We start from the raw sequence: 21037 nt of genomic DNA, 5'->3' as shown, positions 1-21037 counted from the left end.
CGGCGAGGCGCCTGGAATTATGAATGGACTGCTACACACGTCACAACCCGGTGTTTAAAGGGCGAGCGAGGGGGGCCGGCGCTGCGCGGGCACCCGCGCACCTCGCGGCAGCGAAGCCGCCAGTCCGGCGGCCTCCGGGGGCGAGCGTAAATCCGAACGGCTGCCACAACCCGTTATAGCCCCCTGGACCCACATAACATCGTGGGTTTTCCCTTTGACAAGGACCCCCTCCCTCTCCCTCCCCCCCCCGAAAAAAAGGTACAACACTTAAAAATATCAGTAAAGTTTCTCCTTAAAAAAATCTACACTGCTGTACATATACACATTACTTGCATTACAAAATCCCAGAGAAATATTTGCTGTATCAGCTATACTCTGTTTATACCTTACCCTTTAAACAAACTTCCTTTGGCCCAAAACATCATTCAAATTTGTGAGTACTTAAATACCAGCTGCAGATATTTTACAGACTAGTCTAATATCACCCTCCAAACTCACACTGAAGTAATGACATTACTAATTGGTATTTGGTCTGTCACTCATGTAGCTGCTACCAAATTCAATGAAATTAACCCACAAGCAAACCTGTTCTGCTCCAATTTTTAAGTACTAATAAAAATACGTCTTTCACTCTATCATATAAAGTATTTGGACAATTTGCCCAATGTAGAAAGCAGTTACCACCAGGCATAATCTAGTAATAACAGTATATAAAAGTGACACCAGTCAAGGTGGAGAGAGCAGGGTAAGATCTGGCAATATATTAAAAATAGAATACAAGGGCTCACAAGTTCTCCAGCAAAGGTTTGTTTGCAAGGTCATACTCATTACAAATGTATTCACAATGCCAGAAGACCAGAACACGCTGTAGGCTGCAGTACAGAAATCCAGCAGCTCTTTGGGAGATGATAACTGTTCCTCTAGAAAGCAGTATATGCAGCCAAAGGATGGCTCTGTACTGAAGGTCTCTCACCTTTGGGGAATAAGTGTCCATTTAACTCCTGCACAGAAGCAAAGGAAGAACAAGCTTCATCTCTGCATAAAGTTTTTTTCCAAGGCAGCGGGAGTTCTCTGGAGGGAGTGGATATTGCGTTTCACCCGATCCTCTAGAGTGGAAGTAGAGGCACTCTCTAGTTTTAAGCGACTGCAGAAAAGCAAATCAAGAAAAAAAGTCAGAATTTCTTTCCAAACATTACACCACTTTCGGCAGGATTTGTTATTCCCAAATCATCTACCTATGTTAAACTAAAATAGGAAGCAGTAAATTATTTCTTACTAAAGACTGCAGTGAAGAAACTGAACAGTGTTTAGTTTGGCTTGTAACAGATTCGATGCCTTATTTGAGGTCAGCACTCAGAAATACATTTTCAGTAGCTCTCAAGTCTCCTTCATCTTCCAAATATAACTAACTGTTAATTACAAATGCATCTGTCACAGGGGACTTGGTTGCTTTCTGAGAAGCAAACGAGGGAAAAGCAACGCGTTCCCGAACCGAGGGCAGCGCTCCTCTGGGAAGCCACATGCCAGAGCTCATGCCGCAAATTACTATGTTAGCTACAGAAGATAGAAGGGATCCTTGAGATTACTTGCTTTTTGCTTTTACTACTTCAAACCACACGGCTGTGCTTCTCTGAATAATCATGCTCATCACTACCTTTAAACAGCATGCCAATAAACACAGTTTGTCAGTTCAACCAGCTTGCTCTGTGCAGGAGAACACATAGAAATCCCTTTCTATGAGAGATTTTGCTCAAGGAAAAAATCTGTTGCAATTTTAACCACCCTTGCATGATTCTAGCTCTGGGCAGCTTCAGAAATTAGACTGCACCTCCTCCTCTGAAAAATTTATATAGCCTAGAGGAGACTACGTTACAGCAAGTCCGTAATACACAACCCTGCTGTAGGATCCTGCTCACACACCACCACATCAGGGCCTTCAAAACAGCCCCACAGACACACCACGAGAGTGCTCTTCTAATTGGATGCAGGACATTCTGGAAGCCCACATATCACTCCAACTTCCTTTGCCTGGCACCTGCACAAGAGACTGTAAACTACTATCTGTGTTTAGAGAGATGCCTCTAGAACTGGTCTTATTTCTTGTTTAGCACAAGTTGCAGTCACACAAGCCCTTGGCGCACACATTCCTGGTTGGTTTGTAGGATTGGAACTGTACTGTAAGCTCCTACCAGCAGACGTTAAAAAGTTTTGGTTTTAAAACACTAGGCATTTCTACAGTGTAGCACAAAACAAATCAGTTTTCAGTTCTGATTACCAAGGCCATTTTGCAGAAGTATAAAGTAGCTATTTTAAGATAAGAAGAGAATTTGGGAAAAGTAATTTCCCTAGTTTTACTGCACAACAGTAGAGACATATATATCATGATCACTCACTCCTTAGAAGCTATGGCCTATATTTCCCTGAACGAGAAAGCAGACAATGAAGACACTCACTGCAAGAACTTCCCATCTCGGGAGTCAAGTTTTTCCATCTCTCGTTCCAGCTCCTCCTCCTTTTGGTGTTTCCTGAGATTGTTTGCTCTCTCCTCATCCCGCCACTTGGCATTTTCTATCATTTCCTGGCGTTTACGCTCCAGTTCCTCTGGAGAGATCTTTCTATTCGTGTAGAAAACATCACTGTTGTAAATCAGTAGCATGCTGGGCCCCACCCCCTCTTGTTTTCTGTTCTTTAACCTGAGTTATGATCTCCAAAATTAGGGGTATTTAACGTGCTTTTTCCTTTGGTATCTAGTCAGCAAAGCACATAAGTACACATCTAGATGTTCTGCTTTACCATGCCCCTAGAAAGAGTCTATTTTCTTTCTCTTTTCAGCCTTCTTTTAATTGACTGGTAAAATGATGCCGTCAAGGTCATATTTTCTTGATGATAGTGAAAGAAAATGCTTCTAATTAACCGTCTGTGGGACAAAGACTGACTTCACATGACTGCTCCACACAGTGATGTGAGACACATGGAGAACCAGCAGCCATATGAGTTGCTCTGGGAAGCTGTCCAACATGTTAGCAATCAAGCTTAAGAGCATCAAACTGAACCCTTCAGGACTGTCTGCCTGACTTTCTAGTAGTCTGATCTATTTAATGGTGTAATCTGTAAAACAAATTCCATCCTAAGCTATTTCAGAATCATCAGGGGCAACGTACACCCAAAAGCAGAGGCACAGGATTTTACTTACTTTGTGTAACCTGAAGCATGCTGCCGTCGATAGCCCTTTTTAGGGGAAGGGCTTCTAGCTCTGCCTTTCTCCTCTCGACTGCTGCAACACAAAAATAACCTCTTTTTAGGACAAATGAACATTAATTATTTACACCTCTAGACTTTCCCCAGATTTTTTTTATATAAATACTGAAACTAAAATCTCTACCACAAATGCAAGTCTGTTACTTGTCCACTTCAAAAACAGATTCTAATGACTCTTGATGTACTGTTAATTTCCATATACCTTTATTCAGCTTAAATAACTGAATTAGCAGGCAGTAAGTACCTGGTGCCTGACTTTATTAGCATTTAGTAAGGGTAATTCAAAGATTACAAAGATCTTCTAAAGAGAATCAGTAGCCAAATAAAGGCAACTCACAAGCAATACCTTTGTGTGCACCTAAGAGGAGGGTATCACAAACGAAAAGCACAACTGCAGACAGTATGCTGCCCCCCGGGAGCCAACCTGTGTGCTTCTGTACACTTGCATAACTGCACAGCTGCTGCCTTTACAACCACGACTGAACAATAATGTGGCCAGAACACTGAAGTGGTAGAAAGAGGTAGAATAAGAGGGATTTTGATTCCTGAAACCTTCCCCACCAGCAGCCCTTGGTATATGTTATCTAGGTCAGTCACACTCACTGTTTATTGTGTCTAGAAGGGGATCTTGACCACCTGCATCCAGACTGTTCTGTACTCTTCTTGCTACCGCGCTTCTGAGGAGAGCGAGACTGGCTCCTGGACCTGGAGCGATCCCGGTGCTTGTGGGAGGCCCTCTCCTGGCTAGCAGCTAGAGAGCTCCGAGACTTGTGGTTCGTGTCAGAGTCTCTAAACTGGAATTCAAGAAGCATCCTTCAGAAGAAATATCCTCTAAGAGCACCAAAACAACCAAAGGCCATGGAGGAGAGAGCACACTAGGCTAAGCACGGGAATGAGCCTGTGTGTATTTTGGTTTATGTATCTCATCTGCTGGGTTTTTATTCTAACACCTGTGTTTAAAAAGATAACTTCTGTATGATATTCAGACATAAACTAAACTGCCATTATAGTCAAGTACATTATTTAAGCAGATGTACAACTCCAGGAAGAGAAACTAAATATAACTTAACTTGAAGTCAGAGAGGACAAAAGTCCAATCAGGATCTGCACACCTTTGGTTTCAAGGCTTGAATGGCTCCAAAATGAATGTAAAACTTATTAAACCATGTTTCCTTCATAATCCTCTTCCAGCTGGTGAAGCAGTTATTGCAGCAAGCTTCTCCAACCTTTGCATGAGCATTTTCTACTGAAAGAGCTGTACAAAACACAGGTACTTACTTGTAAGCCATATCCTGGAACCTTGGAAGGAACAGGTTTTGAAGAAGAACTATTCATCCTTTTCTGAGATCTAAAGAGGAAATAGAAGCAGATGAAATTAAAAAAATACAGTATTTTAGGACATTTTAATGTCATTAAAAAAATACATTTGGTATGTGGAACATGGGTCCCCTGATTTTTCTTCCCCAAAAAATAAATAAAAAGGCACTCCAAATTAACTGATACATTACAGTACTACAGAACTATCAACTTAGGACAGGGAATATTCCCCCCCCTCCCCCCCCCCCCAGAGGTTATAATTTAATGAGTCCAAACCAAATAAGTAACAATACAGAAAAGTTTAGCCAATTAAGAGCATTAGAAAGACAAAACTCATAGATTGGTAAGAGATGTATAAAGTAGGTAACTGAAAGAGGAAGCCAGATATATTTTATATGGAACCCTTGAAACCTACTTGGTTTTGTTTCGATCCTCATCACTGCTGGCACTTTCACTGCTAGAACTGCGACGTCGATGTTTCTTGTGCTTCTTCTTTTTCTCTTTCTTCTTCTTTTTCTCCTTTTTATCTAAGCTACTTTGAAGCTACAAAGCAAGACACCCTTTCATTAGCAGTCAGAACTGTGCCTACACTTGAACAGAGTATTGCAAGACAAGGGACTCCATGTAGAAAGTTAGTTCTCCATGGAAAGGCTTGTGGGACAAAATCTAAATCCTTTATCAAGATTCTCTCTCAAAACTAAAGCATTAATAGTCTTCCCTAGCCTCAGTTTGGTATCAGTGCATGTAAAATCCTATGTCTCCAATCATTCTGTTGTACTAAACCAGCAATAAAATCACTAGCTTAAAAAAAAAAAAAAAAAAGAAAAAGAAAGAAAGAAGAGTAAGAAGAATAAAAATAATACCGGATCTGAAAGGAAGGGAATTTAGCTCTTGCTGAGAGAGTGATATGGAACTATCTAGATTATAGAAAGTTGAATTTATTCCATTTTACTATGAAACAGACAAGGAACAGAACTCAGCTCCTACTCCAAAAGGATATTAATTTTGGCATACAATCCTGTCTTTGATTCAGTGCATTCTACATTTTAAGATACACCTACCAATTCTTTGATTTTCTTCATTTTTACAGGGTTATTCAAGACTTCTCTCTTTTTCTCCTCCTCTCTCTTTCTAAAGCAGAGAAAAAGAAATTAGTATTTCTAAACAACTCAAAATATCAGAGATCATATTTTCATGAAAGACACCAGTGAATTGCCAGTCCTGAAAACTTGTACGCAAGAAAAAGGTAAGCTTTGTACATTCAGCAACACGGACCCACTTAAGATGAAGCCTGTCTTTTTTTCCCTCTACTTAAATTGTCCTACTAGTAGGACAAACATTTTTTTTTTGTTACAATCCACTTGGCAACAACACTGCTAAATACCTGAACTCTCGTGGCAGACAAGATACATTCACATACACATAAGAGTATGACCTAAATTTATAGAGATAAAATCACTGCACAATAACAGCCTTTGCATTTTTATGTACTTATCAACTTACAGCTTGATATCATGATTATCAGTGCTTCTAAATCACATCTGAGATTTGAATTCAAGCCAGCAAAACTATCGAAAAGCAGCTAACTGATCAAGTTGATTATTTGGCATTATATTGCTATGTCTGGAACACGCAGATTACTAGTCATGTAAGTGGCTGATGACCTCTTTGGGGCCAGGACTGTCATTACAGCCTGGAGCTCACGAACAGGCAGAGGGAGCTTTCAGGAAAAGGCATAACAGCATTCTTCACAGAGATAATCGAGACACAGTTCTCAGCAAGTTGCTGTTACTGGGGCTCTCCCTGACCTGCTACCACTAGTACCTTATCATGAAAAGTGGATCCTCCCGGATTTTGTTTGCCATGTCCAGGACAGAATTGGCACCTGTCTTGGCAAAAATGGAGCCTGGCAGAAGTCCTGTCTCATTGGAACAGCCTGCATCCTTGTCTTCTGCCTTCTCAAAGACGTATTTATCCACAGGACGACCCATAAGATATTCTTCTCTGTTCACCATGCCTCCAGGACCCTGGTACATCCATTCCAACTTTTCTTCTCTTTTTCTGTTGCAGACAAGATGAATTTGTTTTCTATCAGAGTTCTAAAAGTTACATTTTAAGGTGCTGCTCTATGAAGGTGAGTGGAAACATTTTTATGTCAGAGACATTGAACAGTTGACCTCTGTCAGAAGACTGTTTTTTTTTTTGTTTGAGGTTTTCTTGTTTGTTTTGTGTGTGTGTGTGTGTGTGTGTGTGTGTTTTAATAAAGTTATGCGTAAGAGCTACAGAACATGATGATAGGTAATTAACTGAATGAAACCGAGAAAGGAGTTAAATTACAAACTACTACTACTGTCGTTCATTCTAAAACATAAACAGCATAACGTGACAAACTGGCTGATTACAGTTTACATTCTGTTGCTAGCAGAGCCCTGACAGTTTGAACGCAGCTCCAAGCAAGTTTGAATGAAACTATCCTGCTCTGAACCTGCTCCTATTGCAGTAATGAAGCAACTCTCTGGAGCACTGAGCAGAGGATTTCCAGGCACAGTAACCACCACTGTCACAGGCACTTGGAGCACCAGGACCACCTCACCTGACAGTGCCCATATCCTCTGCATAGCGCTGCATCTCCTCCCGCGCTCGCTCCTCCTGCAGCTCCCGCTGCAGCTCCTCGATCTTCTTACGCTCGGCCTCATGTTTCTGCTCTGCTTTCCAGACCTTCTCCACATTGCGCAGGGTCTGCGGGTGCCAGCTCTTTTTCAGGTTCTGCAGAAGGGACCAGACCAAGACTGTTACTCCCAAATGGCTGCGCTCTCCGCTCTACCCGCGGGTCCCCGGTGGCCTCCCCGGCAGCAGCCACACAGAAGGCCCCAGTCAGAGCCGCTCTCTCCCTCGGCGTTTCGAGGCCGGGGCTGAGCCCCGGCGGGGTCCGTTCCGAGCTCGCTGGGGCCTGCTGGGCCCGACGGTCCCGGTGACCGGCCCGGTCCGGCCCCACGAGGCAGGGGACGGCCCCAGGGCAGTGCCGGGAGCCCGAGGGGCCCGGCAGGGTAGGGGAGACCCTCGGCTCGGTTCGGCTCGGCTCGGCTCCCCCCGGTGCCTCCCTCCTCACCAGGTCGCCTCCCCCCATAGCGGCGCTCGGGCGAGCGGTTCTCTCTCCGCTACAGGGCCGACCTCGACGTCATCACGCCGCGCCACCGCCTCTTCCGCCCGGCGCCGCTCCCTAGCGTCACTTCCGGAGGGGAAGGAACGGCGGTAAGATGGCGGGAAGGTGGCGAAGGCGACGCGCGGCTGGCGGCCCCCGCGCCCGGCCTCGGATCTCGAGGCCGTTGAAGGGGAAAAAAAATAGTCACCAACGTTAAATCGCTCGGTGAAGGCAGCACGTTTAACGGCCAGGAGCGCACAGGACCACCCCTCCCTGCAGCCTAGATGTAAGTGGTACCGCCCCTGCGGCCTGGTCCCTCTCCCACTCCATCAGCCTCTTGATTTGAGCTAGAGCCCAACTTTGGGTCCCCCGAGCAGAAACTCTCACCTTCGGACCAATAGTTTCAACAGTCCCTGCTGCCACATCCTGCTGGATCTTTGTCAGCCGGATGAATGTTCAGCTGAAGAAAGTGCATCCAAAATATAATCCAAAGGATGATCTTCCAGTGCAAGGTAGCACTGGTTTTCTGGATGATTATCCACGCTCTTCTGCTGAGCTTCCAAGATAGTCAACTGGTTTATTTTTATTTAAGCTCCCTTTAGTTTGGTCTCACCTGGAAGTGAGGTAAAACTTCAGCAAGTGTATGTTTCTAACTAGGTTAGTAGAAGAAATCTTCCATAAGTGCCTAGGAGTTATTTTGAATAAGGGATAAATTCAGAAAGGAGAAGAAAGTTCAGAAAGGGAGAAAGTTTTATTATTGCAATGTTTTTAATATCTGTTGTATTAGCTTATTGTATTTAATGTCAAACAGTTGCGATACTACCATATTTACAAAGATAGCTGCATCTTCATAACTCATTTTTAATGTTGCTCTGCAGTGTAGTTTCAAAATACAGCAGTTTCAGAAACAGAACCAGATAAAGATCCCACAGATTTGTCCCTAAGACCCTTTAAATATATACCCTTTAAGTATATTAGAGTGAGCCTCTTTCATCCACTGGCAGGTGGGTTTGAACTAGTGACCTCCTGGTTCCTAACCCAGCACTTTGCCCCTGAGCTATGTCCTGCTGCAAATCAGCTGTTGAGGGCCCCCCTGAGCCTGAGGATGTAGCACAGGGGTACTGTGTTTGACTGCAGCCTGAAAGGTTGTTGGTTCAAATCCAGTTACCCCCCTCCCCAATCACAGACATCAATATCTATCTTGATCTGTAAGATCAACAAACCAACCTTACCCTAGCACAGCACCCTTTATGAAATGTTTCAGTAAGGATACCCTTTTCCAGTTTTTTAAAAAAATGCTCGTTATTTGCAGTTTAAATTAATGACAGTTATTCACACAGGAGAAACTAGACACCCACTATTCTGACAGTTTACTTACACGTGTATTATTCAGCAGAACATGTAGACAAAAAGTACTAAAATACGATTTCACGTTTGGCAAAAGAACATCAAGTAATCTAAGATCATGGGCAAGTAAGACAACCTCTGCTCCATATTTTTTTCTGTGAAGTAGTTTTGGAAAAGATTGAAAAAGAGGGGGCACCCGGATTTGAACTGGGGACCTCTTGATCTGCAGTCAAATGCTCTACCACTGAGCTATACCCCCTTGGGTTAACTGTGACACAAGTAGCTGTGAAAATAAAATAGCCCAATTATGTCATTTGACAACCTGCATTTGCATGTGAATGTACATGCTAAAGCATGTACAGAGAGCGTTACTACAGAGGATCAATATTGGAGGCAATTGCACATACACAACATAGTTACTTATGCAGTCTAGACCCCCTGCAATTTCCTAATTGATAGACATTCTATTATGGCCAAACAACTAATATTATTTCTTTACTTAGTCAGTGACACATTGATTTTGACAGCAGATATTTAGTCAGGACTCAATCTTTAATACTGAAGTTCAGATACCAACATTCTGTGCAAACTACAAATTCAGTACATCTAAATATAAAGCAAACTCCTTGTATTTTTCCTGAAAAGGGGGACACAGGGGGCACCTGGATTTGAACCAGGGACCTCTTGATCTGCAGTCAAATGCTCTACCACTGAGCTATACCCCCTTGCTTGTAAACAACTAAACAAGTAAACAAAACAATATTTTAAAATACATTCCTCCCTAGTCATCATCTCCATTCTATAGGAAACAATTTAAGCACATCCTGTTGAAGAAGGTTTGGTGCAAGCCTGGAATGGAAGAGGAACCAAAATAATATCAAAAGTCATTAGGGTCCAGGCAAGGAGAGACTGTCTCTTTTCTTAATTTAACAGAGGACCTTGACTAAGCCCCTCTCCATGTGTATCTTTGTTTCCTCTAACTGTAGTCTGTTTTGCTTGATGAGACTAAGTTAGTTTACATAAAGCCTGCCTCCCATTCTTTGTTTGAAATTTTGGCCAGGATATTTAAGTTTTACTGTAATGCGAGAAATAGTTGAGAGGAAGCTGAGGTGATCTTAGAGGGGCCAGTGAGATAAACCTTTTGTTGGATTTAGCCCTTCCAATAAGGCAACCAAAATCTTTATTGGTGAAAAGATATTCTTTTAGTCTCTGAAAAAGCAAAAGGTATAGATCTGTGGTTGTTATGAAAAAAATCTGAAAAAAAAGCACATCCTGAGGGGGCACCCGGATTTGAACCGGGGACCTCTTGATCTGCAGTCAAATGCTCTACCACTGAGCTATACCCCCACTGGCACTTAAGTTTCCACTGCAAATAATTTTATTAACTACTAATATTTACAACAAACTCTTGGAAATTAATTCCAGGGCAAAAATATTTTTTTATGAAATACTCATATCTCTGCTCACAACTATTCAAGTGTTAATCCACTTCTGTTAACAATTTACTTTTTTAAACTCTAGCCATCATATGATCAAACAGAGGTTATACCCTACAGGCAATTTTGGGGGGAAAATATTTAAATAAATAAAAAACCCCTCCAGAACTACTTTTTCCAGTACTTCTCCTAATAAAAAGAAGGAAAAGAGGGGGCACCCGGATTTGAACCGGGGACCTCTTGATCTGCAGTCAAATGCTCTGCCCCTGAGCTATACCCCCACCTGTACAGGAGGTGCCAGGTAAGCCAGTTCTCAGTAATGACTATGTTACTGTGCTGCATTCCACTGCCTTCACTCCCTGCACCTGCAGCAGTTTCTCTCACAGGGAATATCCTTCTAATTATCCTTCCTCTTCCCTTAAAAAAGCCCTCAGGCATCTCACCACAGTTTGAACTGGGCTTATGCAGGCCAAACTAATTAATTTCCAGTTCTATTTCTCTAAAAAGGTCTGATAAGGGAGAAGAAGAAGAAAGCTCTGAAACAGTGGCTTCAGAATACCTGGCACTTGGCTAGGCCTATGTTTGGTCTCAGGGTGTGCCCTGCCATTAGGGATCACAAATCATGCGCAGTAGTTGCCTGGCAGAACAACTCCCGTGCTGCCCAAAGCCTCTCTGTCTTCCCCTAACTGGCCACAGGCAGGTGACAGAAAAAGAAACACCTAATGCCACACCATGCCTGGGAAAAGATCTTCACCTCCATATGGTGTTTAACATAGCAACAACATGTGGTTGCACATCTGGCAGACAGTTCAAGTATAGCTCATGTGTCAGAGCTGCAACATATGGCCGAAAAGGTCACCAGAGCCTAGCACGCAGCTTGTACCCGGCCACCCCTGCTTTAGGGCACTCTGAATGCTGCAGTGGCTATTAAAGCTCATCCAGGGGCTGATGCACATGGGAGCTCCCACCATCCCACTGCTGTCTTCCTCTGGCTACAGAAGCAAATCAGGTCTTCTGCCCTAGTTTCTTCCTTCTCTTAATGCTTTATCAGCTGCTGGCAAAAGGCACATTTGCCTCCTTTCCCCTTTTTACCAGAGAAAGGCAATAAAGGTTCTTGTATCTCAGATACCTCCTTTTTTCTTCCCCAGAGAACAAATGAAACTAGTTCTCTGCCTAAGCACACGGAGACATCAAATCTCCCAGCCTATTTCTAGAGTAAAGCAGGAGGCCAAATACTGCATCAGCAGATCACATCTTAAAGAAATCAAAAATTGAGCACAAACTGTTAGAACAAGTTAGAACACTTATTTTAGTGTTCATTTCTTACTCAAAAGCAGCTACACCTCCATCTCTCTCCTGGGCCTGAGGAACAGCTCCTTGATCATCCATGGGTTGGAAAGATGGTCACTTCTCCAAGAGGATGACTTCAGCCATAGGTTTGGAGTGTTTTGGTAATGGCCAAGGAGCCCATTGTACACTTTCAGAGGTTTCAGGTCTGCTAGGAAGAAGCCACACCTGCTCACCTGCTCTATGAAGTGGCCTGTGGAAAAAGAGTTGCTCTCAGTTCACATAAGTCCTTTTTCAAATTTCCCCTCCCCAGCTGCTGCAGCGTGCAGCTCAGGCTTACCCTATAGAAATGTCTGGGAAACGGTTTTTAGGCCACAACATTTTGTAGTCATGCTGGTTATGCCGAACAGCTGTTTAAGAAAAATACCCAAAGTCATCATTTTTATGTGACCATCTTTCAAAGCATGACTTCAGATAAACCCACTGGGAGAGCTGTGGGAAGAACACATATCTGCACCTGCCCAATTCCTTCTGTTCCAGTACCTGTTTTGCGCCATGGCAGGGAAGTAGGATCTGCTTTTCTTGACATTCAAGCAATAAAGCATCTGCTTTCAGATGTATTTCTCTATGAAGCCCAATTTTTCTTGCCAGCCCAGGGAAAGGCTGGCAGAGCAGCCTCAAGTACATAACTAGAAGCAGGGAGCAAAACCCAGACTCATCTTCCACCCAGCAAAAAGCAAGAACGCGCTTCCAAGACTTTGCAACTAAGAGCAGCATCAAGCTTCTGACACAGAGGAGAATGAGGCACTGTCTAGTACCAGAACTGTCCTTTATCAGCAGCATCACAAGAGGAGGCTAAAAGCTCTGCTGCTGAAGTGTTGGTAGGCAAAATGAGCTGATTAGCAGCTTTTATCCAAATACATTCCTGGCTCTGCTTCAGCTGGAAAGGAACAAGGGGAGCACCAAGAAAAGCAAAAGCAACTTTACATAGCATGGGGAATTTTGCAACATTCAGGGTAAACATACCATGCAACTCTGATCTTGAAGCCTTTCAGCTGATCTTGAAAATGCAGATGACCCTTCTGTACTTGCAGTTAACAGTCACTGCCCACATGGCTTGTTTCACCACTGATTGAGGTTCAGAGGAATGTAATTAAGCCAGTACCTCAGCAAGCAGCAGTGGGATTGATATGTCCTTGCATGTCTTCAGCAAGGTCTACAAAAGCGTTCTTTAGAGCCGACTGTCCAGAATGACTTCAGCAGTTCATGGTTCAGTTCAGTTTCAGGCATTACTTTTCCCACACAATCAGATCAGTATCTCTAAGCAGTTAAATTGCCCAATCTGGAAAAATGTTGCAGATAAGCAATTTGACTACTTCTGTACGAAGGATTTTTGTAGAAGGGGTTTCATAGGCAGCTCCCAGTTTCCATCCTTGCATACCTGAGTTGGATCAATTCAGTCACTATTACTAAAATCTTAATCATGCCAGTGCAATCCCCTTCCAGATACAGTTTTTCCAATATACAGAAATTGCTCCAGAAAAGACTAATCACTGAATATTAAACACCAAACCCCATTTCTTACTGAAGTACATACCCACACAAGAGGTTCTGTGGAAAGAAAGGTTTCACAGAACTGGAATAGCTCCTTCATTGTAACATTCAGTCCTGCTTAGCAAAGGGGGATGCCTATGCTTAAAAATGGCAAGACAGACACTACTTGATATAAGCACTTTTATTTTTATCTCTACAAAGATGAACACATTTATGCAATGCTTCCTGCATTGGAGGCTATCCTGGGCCACAGATCTGCACATTCCTTTGCCACAGGGCCTGTAATTGCAGAACCTGGATAAGAGAAAAATAAGAAAGCACATTAAAGGGCTGAGCAGGTGCAGCAATAGTATAAAGTAATACTTTATAAAAATACTAGTTCAGCCTGATGGTGCTCCTGAATCTTAAGCAGCTGAGTCCTTTTGTCCAGGAAAACAGAGCTCTCAAGAGGAAATGTCAACACTCCATCCCACCTCTGCCCAGTTCAACAGGATTCTTGTCCATCCATACCTTTCATTTCACCTTTATTATTTACTATCACTCCTGCATTGTCTTCAAAATAGAGGAACACACCATCCTTTCTCCTGTATGATTTTCGCTGTCGAATTACCACTGCTGGATGCACTATAAAGAGAAACAAGCAGCTAAGTATCTCAACCATCCTTTTAAGCACAGTCCAACAACAGATATCCCAGAAGAGACATTCTGCTGTAGCTGTCAGCACAATAATCGTTCTTCTGCATGTCATACTTGCAGTGCTTCATTAGCAAGCACATTGGATTTACAGTTCCAATAAACGGCTGTATATTCAGCAGGTCTGATAGGCAAATCATTATCTTTGGCTTTTCAGCATTCACATTACAGAATCCATCAAGTTTCCTTGTTAATACCTGTAAATACAGCTGACATCTAAATGAACCTCAGATCACGCTGACAGAGCAAGACTGATGGTCTAAGAACAGGCTCTTCTGCCAACTGTTTGGCTACACTAGAAAAAACTCCCAAGTTCATCTAAAGTCAACTCAGCCTAGGGCCAAGTGCGAATGCAGTGCACCTTTTATTTTTTACTATTCTCTTATAAAAATGGAAAAGTGGCAGCTGCAATCGTGTCATGTTCTGTAGCGTGCAGTGCATTAGTTGAGTTTAAGAAACGCTGTAGTTTGTAGGCAGTACACAACTCAATGGTGCAACACTTCAGCTACCTCTATATTTGGGCCATTCAGTGTTCTTCCAGTTTCCCACTTAAAATTTCTAAATGCAATGCCAACTCACAGGCAATATTCAGCAAGAACCCCTCCAAAGCAGCAGTTAGGCTTTCTTGCAACAGCAGTGTCACACCACTGATTGAAATAAACAGCACAGGCTGCTACTTCACCCAAAAGTGATGTCTTCGCTATGCCCTTCCACGACAACTCACTGAGCCACTGAACACAGACCCAACAAGTGCTTTTCAGAAGGGTGGAACTAATGCTCCAGGGATGAGGTGCCTACTCTCTGTATCAGTCTGAGTGAAGACTTTTGCTCCCGTTAGATGAAAGACCTGCCTTTCCATCCCCTGAAGGAAGGGCACTGCAGTGCAAACAGGCTATCAGCAGCAGAAAGAAGCCTAATGATGCCATTATAGCCCTCCTAGTTTTTTTGTGTTGTGCCTAAGTTGTAATGCTGAGGCACAGACTGCCATTATAAAGCAGCATGATGTAGCCATGTTATACCAATCTGCAAGCTCAACAGTCAGAGCTTTATCCAAGCAGCATTTGCATTTATCTGGTCCACCTCCACAATGAACAACTTGAAGAAATCTGAGCAAATGATCCTCTGCAGCAGACATGGACTGAGCAGTGCACTTTGCTGTACTCCCTTACACCTGGGAAGATGCTGCACAGCAGCTGCCCTTCCACCAAGGGCTGTTTGGTTTGAGAAGCCCTGCAGGGGCACAGCAGGACTTGCAGCTCCTCTCCAAACTCACCCTTCTTCCTCAGCTCAGGCTTGCCCTTCTTGACAGTAGCCATGACCATGTCACCCACACCAGCAGCTGGCAGTCTGTTCAGGCGCCCCTTGATCCCTTTCACAGAGATGATGTAGAGATTCTTAGCACCTGCAAGGAAAGTCATCTGCATTAGCCCATCTATCCCAGAAACTTTCTCTATAGGGACTTTTTGTCAGACCACTGATTGAAGCTAACAACACAGGCTGCCGCTTCACCCAAAAGTGATACTGTTGTTATACCTTCCCACAACATCTCACTGAAGCACAAGCACAGACTCAGCAAGTGTTTTTCAGAAGGAAAACTACTTTTAGTACCACCAATGTGTTAAACTGCTCCAAGACTTAACACAGTCAAGACTCCATGAGTTTGCTCAACAGTTAGTTGTTCTCTATATTAATTTGCATCCCCTTCCCAGTCAGGGGGTCTCTAGGTTCAGTCTTGTGCCACTGGAGTCTTCCTCTTAATTCTGACCCCCAGAAAAAGCCTGCCAGAGGCAAACAAAGGCTTGACTACAGAGGTGCGACAGCCGTGAATACTCACCTGTGTTATCCGCACAGTTGATCACAGCTCCCACAGGGAGACCAAGAGAGATGCGGAATTTCGCACCAGATGAACCACCGCGTCCTGCAGGTTATGAAAAGAACAGTAAGACCAGGGAGCAGGAACGTACTTCAGATGTGACATAAACAGCCAGGCTTTTGTCCTCAAAAATATCCATTGGGAAAATGCCAGCATCCAAGCATCCGGCAGCTGCACAGCCGCATCCCTCCCCAGCCCTGCCTTCCTTGGAAGGAATTGGAACCGATCAATGACTGACGGTGTCCCCAGAACCGCGCTGCGGCCCTCAGGAGCTCATTCGTGTCGAGGAGAAACCCAGCCGCGCCTCATCCGCACGGAAAGGGAGCGCAGCTGTCGGGGCGGCCCCTGAACCGCAGCTGAGCTGCGCGCCGAAGCCCCGCAGGCCGCAGACCGACCCCGGCGGCGGGTGAGGCTCCCGCCGGCCTTCTCAGGACCCCCTTCACTCAGCGCCGCCGCGCCGCTCCCCGCCCCGCCGGGCGCGTTACGGCACCGCCGGCCCAGGCTCGGGGCGCGCCCTCCCAGCCCGGCCCCGGGGCGCCGCGGCCCGCGGGACAGCGGATGGAGCCGGATCCGCGCCGCCATCTCACCCCGCTTCGACATCTTGGCGCCGGAAGAGAAGGCCGCGCGCGCGGCACGCCGGGAAATGAGGCCGTCGCGCAGCCCCGCCCCTCCCAGGTCGGAGTTGGGCGGGGGGGAAAACCTGGCGGCCGTCACGTGACGAGGGCGCGGGGCAGCGTCACGTGGCGCCGCCCTGCGGGCAGCGCCGGCGCCGCCGGCCCGCGCGGGGCGCGGCCCCGGGCAGCCCCACGGGGGCGGCGGCGGCCGCCGACAGCTCTGCCCGGGGCGCGTCGGCACAGCCGAGCCGCTGGGAGGAGTGGGTGCAAGCAATGCTTTGGGGAGGGGGATTTTTTTTCTGTGGAAGGATGGAAAAAAGGCAAAGGAGAAAGAAAGAGGGGGGGAGGAAACGGGGGGGAGGAGGGAAAGAAAAAAGGGGGCACCCGGATTTGAACCGGGGACCTCTTGATCTGCAGTCAAATGCTCTGCCACTGAGCTATACCCCCTGCCGCAGAGCGAAGCTGCTCGGCGCCGGCTTGGAGCGTGCTCTGGCGCCGCTGCTCCCGGCCCTGGAAGTGTTCCCAGGATATTCCGGGATGCTCTGGGGCTGCTGCCCTGCTCCAGCTTTCGCCTGCCCTCCCCCCCGGGAGGTCCCAGCAAAGTGGAAAAGAGGTGGGAGCAGAGCCGCAGCCCGGGGGAGGGAAGTGCAGAGCAACTTGTTCAAAACGCTCCAAAGAGCCATTTTCTTGCCAGTTACGTGCACTGCCCTTTGCAGCATCCAGGCGTCCATCCCCATCAGGCACGTTGACAGCAAGGGGAGCACGCACACGCAGGAGCGCTGAAATTGCGCTGGTTGCCAGCCGAAGGCTGGTGGCGATGCGTGGGGATCTGAGCCCAGTTCCCACCCAGCCCTTGCAGGCTGAGCACCTGCAGCCTGGGCAGAGGTTTCCAGGCTCACCCCTTTGCCCCCTTGTTTTGCGTCTGTCAATGTGATTAAGGGGGAGCTGGGGCTGCTGCTGCTGCATGACCTCCCTGGGCTCTGCGCTGCAGAAACCACCCAGGGAAGCCCTCACCGCTGCATCCCCCGGCTCCCACTCGCACTGCAAAGCCAGAGGTGTTTGCCCGGAGCCGCTGAGCAGGCGAGTTTGGTGGGCTAAGAAGGGGAGGCAGGTTTTGGGGGACGCTGGAATCCCAGCGAGACTGGGGACGCGGGAGGTGGGAGCAGAGCACTCGCTGCCACCTGGCAGTGCTGCTCAAAATGGGACATTTCATGGATTTTCTGCAATTCGCTTGAACGCAGGTCACCTCCAGAGCAGCTCTTCCCATGGGCGCTGTGGGGACGGACAGCCCAGGCCTTCGAGGAGCCAGGCGTGGAGCTTTGAGGACTAGGAGTCTACCAGAAAAGCAGGACCGAGAGCCACAAACAGATATTTTACAAGCTGATGAAAAACATTTGCAGCTAGCTGATTTATGTGACTGTTTCATCGCTCCTGCTCGGAAAAGCTTTATCAGGAGAGCTGCTGTAGAGCAGCATATCTCGAGCCGCACTCTTGACAGTAAGTCAAGAAATGAATTTTTCTGCATTATTAGAAAGATTTGCCCTTGTCCATTTTTTTTGCCTCCAGAGTAATTTTCAGCCCTAAGTGATTTTGCAAATCCCAGTGTAATTTATCCACAGCATGAAAGAATTTGTTTGCCTAGTGGCAGTAAATGATTTTTGATTTACTTGGGAATTGTCTAAATCTAATTTTGAGAGGAAAGCACAAGTGATGCTGCTTGTAATATTTCATCTGTCCTATCCTGTGAGTACTCTGCACAGTTCAAAGGAAGTCTCTTGACGGCTTGGAAACAAATAATGGGGAATACACGTTTAAAATAATAACTTTAGCAAGCAGAGGAATATCCCATCATTTCATGACTAAAAAATCAACTGCTAACAGTAAGCATGCGGTTTGCAGCTAATGAGAGACAAATCCTGCCCCGCAGCGAAATTATCAGGAGAAAATCGCAGGCCAAACCGCGTTTCCCGGCAGCTCCTGGAGAGCCGTGGGAGCACCGCAGCCTCCGCCAGCCCACGGGAACGGTGGCTTTGGGGTGTGCGGCGGGCGCAACCGGAGCGGGCCCACATGTGACAAGCATCCCCTGCCAAAACACCTGGCTGATGAGCAGCCCTCGTCACCCAGCAGCTTCTGCAGCGCTAAGGAAGGAAAAACCACCCACAGCAGCATCCCGTAAGCCAGCTAAACAGAAAAGCCCGACTTATTTTAAGCTGAGACAGGCCAGGAAAGGGTGGGAGGCTGTTCCGGGGGCTGGGGAGTGTCATGTAAGGTGATCAGAAGGGGAAGGAGCGGGTGCCTCTGCGAGAGGATCGGATAAGCTGCGTTCAGCATGAAGGAAAGCGATTTTAAGCTGCATCCTGAAATGAATAAGGGGAACGCAGAGCTGCCTGCAGCTGCGTTGGATGTGGGTGTGCTTCGTTAAAGCACGCCTCAGTAACAACTGCTAAGGGCTGCTCTTTTCTAACACGCTGGTGTTCCCATGCCAAGCGCAGGCCCGGCGATTCAGGCTGCGCCCGCTCGCCCGGTGCCATGCAATGGGATGCCCAGGCTCTCAGCCTGCCTTGGTTGGATCATTTCCTTGTGAAAACGGAGTTGTTATTTCTTACGTCTCCACTTTGCACCTCGAGGCAACCCAGTGCGGGAATGCAACGCAGCAGCCAGCAGCTGACGGAGCCGCTGGCGCCAAAGTGCCCTGAAAAGAAGGCGGCTGCCTTGGCAGCCCGCGGACGCCGGGGCTGGGGTCCTGCCGCCGCTGGCAGTGCTCCGAGCTCGCCAGCGCACCGGGGGATTTTGGGGCACTGGCAGTTTATTTTTTGCAGGCGCAGACCGCTGGGCTGCAGCCGGGAGCTTCAGGGCGCCACGTCGTTTTTTGGATGTGCAGCTGAAAACGAAGGGTGAAATCACACGTGGGGCTCGAAATGGGGGCAGAAAAAACGAAAAAGCAGAGGCGCGAGGGGGCACCCGGATTTGAACCAGGGACCTCTTGATCTGCAGTCAAATGCTCTACCACTGAGCTATACCCCCGGTCGGTGCCCGGGCCGCCCGGCACGCCCTTACCGCGCAGCTCCGCGGCCCCACGTGTGAGCGCGGCAGTGCGTGGGCTGGCGGCGCCCCGCCGGGCGCAGAACGGGTGTGCGCGGGGGGCTGTGCGGAGGGGGAGGGGGCGGGACACACACGAGTCGTGCAAAGGAGGCGGCGTGCACGCGTGGGCACGCGCGGAGCGGCGCAAAAGACGGGTCCGGTGGAGGGAGTGGTGCGAGAGAACGGCGGGGGGCGCGCGGGGGCGCGCGTGGGGGCGCGCGGGGAGAGTCGTGCAGTAAAGGGGGCGCGCGCGCGCGCGCGCGGGCGGGCGGGGAGGGCGGGCGGCGCGTGGGTGGGCGCGCGCCCCCGGCAGGCAGCGCGCGCGCGCGCGCCCCCGCCCCGCCCCCCGCCCCGCCCCCCCCCCGCGTATTTAGGGGCGCCGCGGCGCAGGCGGCGACCAGAGGCAGCGGCGGCCGCCGGCGGGAGCCCGCGCAGCCATGAACCCCAACTGCGCCCGCTGCGGCAAGATCGTCTACCCCACGGAGAAGGTGAACTGCCTGGACAAGGTGAGCGAGCCCCGGCGCCCTGGGGGGGCCGTTAGCGGGGGCCCCTCGGGGTGTGGGGCCTGTGGGGGGGGGGTCACTGTGGGGCTCCCTCGGGGTCTGTGTGGCGCTTGGGGCCCCGTTTGGGTGTGGGGGGACCCTTCTGGGTCCCTTTAAGCTCTCTATGGGGTGTCTGCTTGGGGGGGGAGTGTGTGGGGTCCCTTTAGGGTCCCCTCAAGCTCTGTGTGGGGCCTGGGGCTTCTGTAGGGTCCCCTGGGGGGTCTCTGTGAGGCCCCTATGGGGCTGCCCCTGTGGGTGGTGTGGGTCTCACACCCCTTCTCCCCCCCCCCCCCGCCATGGGGCAGCCTCACAGCACCAGCCCTGCTGCCTGCCCTGCCCCCCTGAGAGCCCCGGGGCTCCCCCCAACCTTGGGGCTGAGCTGTGGGGACCCCGTGTCTGCCTGCGCTCAGGCCCTCGGGACCTGCCTGCTTCCCCCCGGCTGTGGGTCAGGCGAGGCCGGACCCCCGGCCTGCTTCCGAGGGGCTGAGACTCGGCTCCCTTCCAGCCTGGCTCCTGAAGGTCAGCGGCGCCCGTCTGGAAGCAGCACCCTCAATCTGAGCAACTTTTTTCGTCACCTAGAGTTAGGGGCAGGTGTGTGGGAGCCCTTGCTTTAACAGCAGCAGGCAGCATCAAGGGCCCTTCCTTATTTATAATTAAAAGGTAGGTGTCTGAGCTTCACAGCAACCAGTAAAGGAAACTGTAGCCACTGCGTTGTAGAAATGCAGCTGGGTGTCTGAAGAGACAAAATGGAAAGCAACAGTTAATGCTTCCTCTTGAAGCTGGGAACCTCATCTGTTTTACATTAGTTGAGCTTTTTTTATCTTCAATTCCAGTTGATACTTCTCTGTTCCAGAACTTATACTTCATAGTTTCTTGTGCTGCCTGCCTTAACA

At 47.9% G+C, this 21037-nt stretch overlaps 3 protein-coding genes, 1 long non-coding RNA gene and 8 other non-coding genes across 13 annotated transcripts in view; 2 read left to right on the top strand and 10 right to left on the bottom strand.

The window, feature by feature from the left end:
- Positions 1–274: 274 nt before the first annotated feature.
- On the bottom strand, positions 275–7753 carry CWC25 (CWC25 spliceosome associated protein homolog). Of its 2 annotated transcripts, none has more exons than XM_062595691.1 (10): positions 7685–7753; positions 7169–7341; positions 6400–6636; positions 5637–5706; positions 4991–5118; positions 4537–4606; positions 3862–4052; positions 3194–3274; positions 2454–2615; positions 275–1144 (listed from the first exon to the last, which is right to left on the bottom strand). In XM_062595691.1, exons 1-10 carry the CDS (start codon positions 7700–7702, stop codon positions 1030–1032), a joined length of 1245 nt encoding a protein of 414 aa, XP_062451675.1. In that variant the 5' UTR covers positions 7703–7753; the 3' UTR covers positions 275–1029. The 2 variants fall into 2 exon arrangements, with proteins under 2 accessions (XP_062451675.1, XP_062451676.1); XM_062595692.1 differs by having other exon boundaries at positions 3194–3271.
- Positions 7754–9251: 1498 nt separating this feature from the next.
- TRNAC-GCA (transfer RNA cysteine (anticodon GCA)) lies at positions 9252–9323 on the bottom strand. Its single transcript has one exon. It is a non-coding gene; the product is annotated as a tRNA-Cys (tRNA).
- Positions 9324–9717: 394 nt separating this feature from the next.
- Positions 9718–9789, bottom strand: TRNAC-GCA (transfer RNA cysteine (anticodon GCA)). The gene has a single exon. It is a non-coding gene; the product is annotated as a tRNA-Cys (tRNA).
- Positions 9790–10339: 550 nt separating this feature from the next.
- On the bottom strand, positions 10340–10411 carry TRNAC-GCA (transfer RNA cysteine (anticodon GCA)). Its single transcript has one exon. It is a non-coding gene; the product is annotated as a tRNA-Cys (tRNA).
- Positions 10412–10709: 298 nt separating this feature from the next.
- Positions 10710–10781, bottom strand: TRNAC-GCA (transfer RNA cysteine (anticodon GCA)). Its single transcript has one exon. It is a non-coding gene; the product is annotated as a tRNA-Cys (tRNA).
- A 2726-nt stretch (positions 10782–13507) lies between these two features.
- Positions 13508–16552, bottom strand: RPL23 (ribosomal protein L23). Its single transcript, XM_062595850.1, has 5 exons — positions 16495–16552; positions 15869–15952; positions 15308–15436; positions 13852–13965; positions 13508–13635 (listed from the first exon to the last, which is right to left on the bottom strand). The coding sequence occupies exons 1-5, from the start codon at positions 16505–16507 to the stop codon at positions 13553–13555; spliced, it is 423 nt and encodes a 140-aa protein (XP_062451834.1). The 5' UTR covers positions 16508–16552; the 3' UTR covers positions 13508–13552.
- LOC134151433 (small nucleolar RNA SNORA21) lies at positions 14669–14801 on the bottom strand. The gene has a single exon (XR_009960842.1). It is a non-coding gene; the product is annotated as a small nucleolar RNA SNORA21 (small nucleolar RNA).
- Positions 15496–15626, bottom strand: LOC134151434 (small nucleolar RNA SNORA21). The gene has a single exon (XR_009960843.1). It is a non-coding gene; the product is annotated as a small nucleolar RNA SNORA21 (small nucleolar RNA).
- Positions 16477–18187, top strand: LOC134151378 (uncharacterized). The gene is made up of 2 exons (XR_009960831.1): positions 16477–16582; positions 17763–18187. It is a non-coding gene; the product is annotated as an uncharacterized LOC134151378 (long non-coding RNA).
- On the bottom strand, positions 16897–16968 carry TRNAC-GCA (transfer RNA cysteine (anticodon GCA)). The gene has a single exon. It is a non-coding gene; the product is annotated as a tRNA-Cys (tRNA).
- A 1286-nt stretch (positions 18188–19473) lies between the features above and the next one.
- Positions 19474–19545, bottom strand: TRNAC-GCA (transfer RNA cysteine (anticodon GCA)). The gene has a single exon. It is a non-coding gene; the product is annotated as a tRNA-Cys (tRNA).
- Positions 19546–20004: 459 nt separating this feature from the next.
- The window catches only part of LASP1 (LIM and SH3 protein 1), a 39160-nt gene continuing 38127 nt past the window's right edge, over positions 20005–21037 (top strand). Inside the window, exon 1 of the mRNA XM_062595779.1 lies at positions 20005–20108. Coding sequence (XP_062451763.1) covers positions 20040–20108 — 69 coding nt within the window. The 5' untranslated portion in view covers positions 20005–20039. The remainder of the gene's footprint in view (positions 20109–21037) is intronic.

The sequence above is a fragment of the Rhea pennata genome, chromosome 26, assembly GCF_028389875.1.
Source record: "Rhea pennata isolate bPtePen1 chromosome 26, bPtePen1.pri, whole genome shotgun sequence".
Lineage (NCBI taxonomy): Eukaryota > Metazoa > Chordata > Aves > Rheiformes > Rheidae > Rhea > Rhea pennata.
Note: the sequence above shows the minus strand (reverse complement) of the source record. Positions and strands in the feature narration are given on the sequence as shown.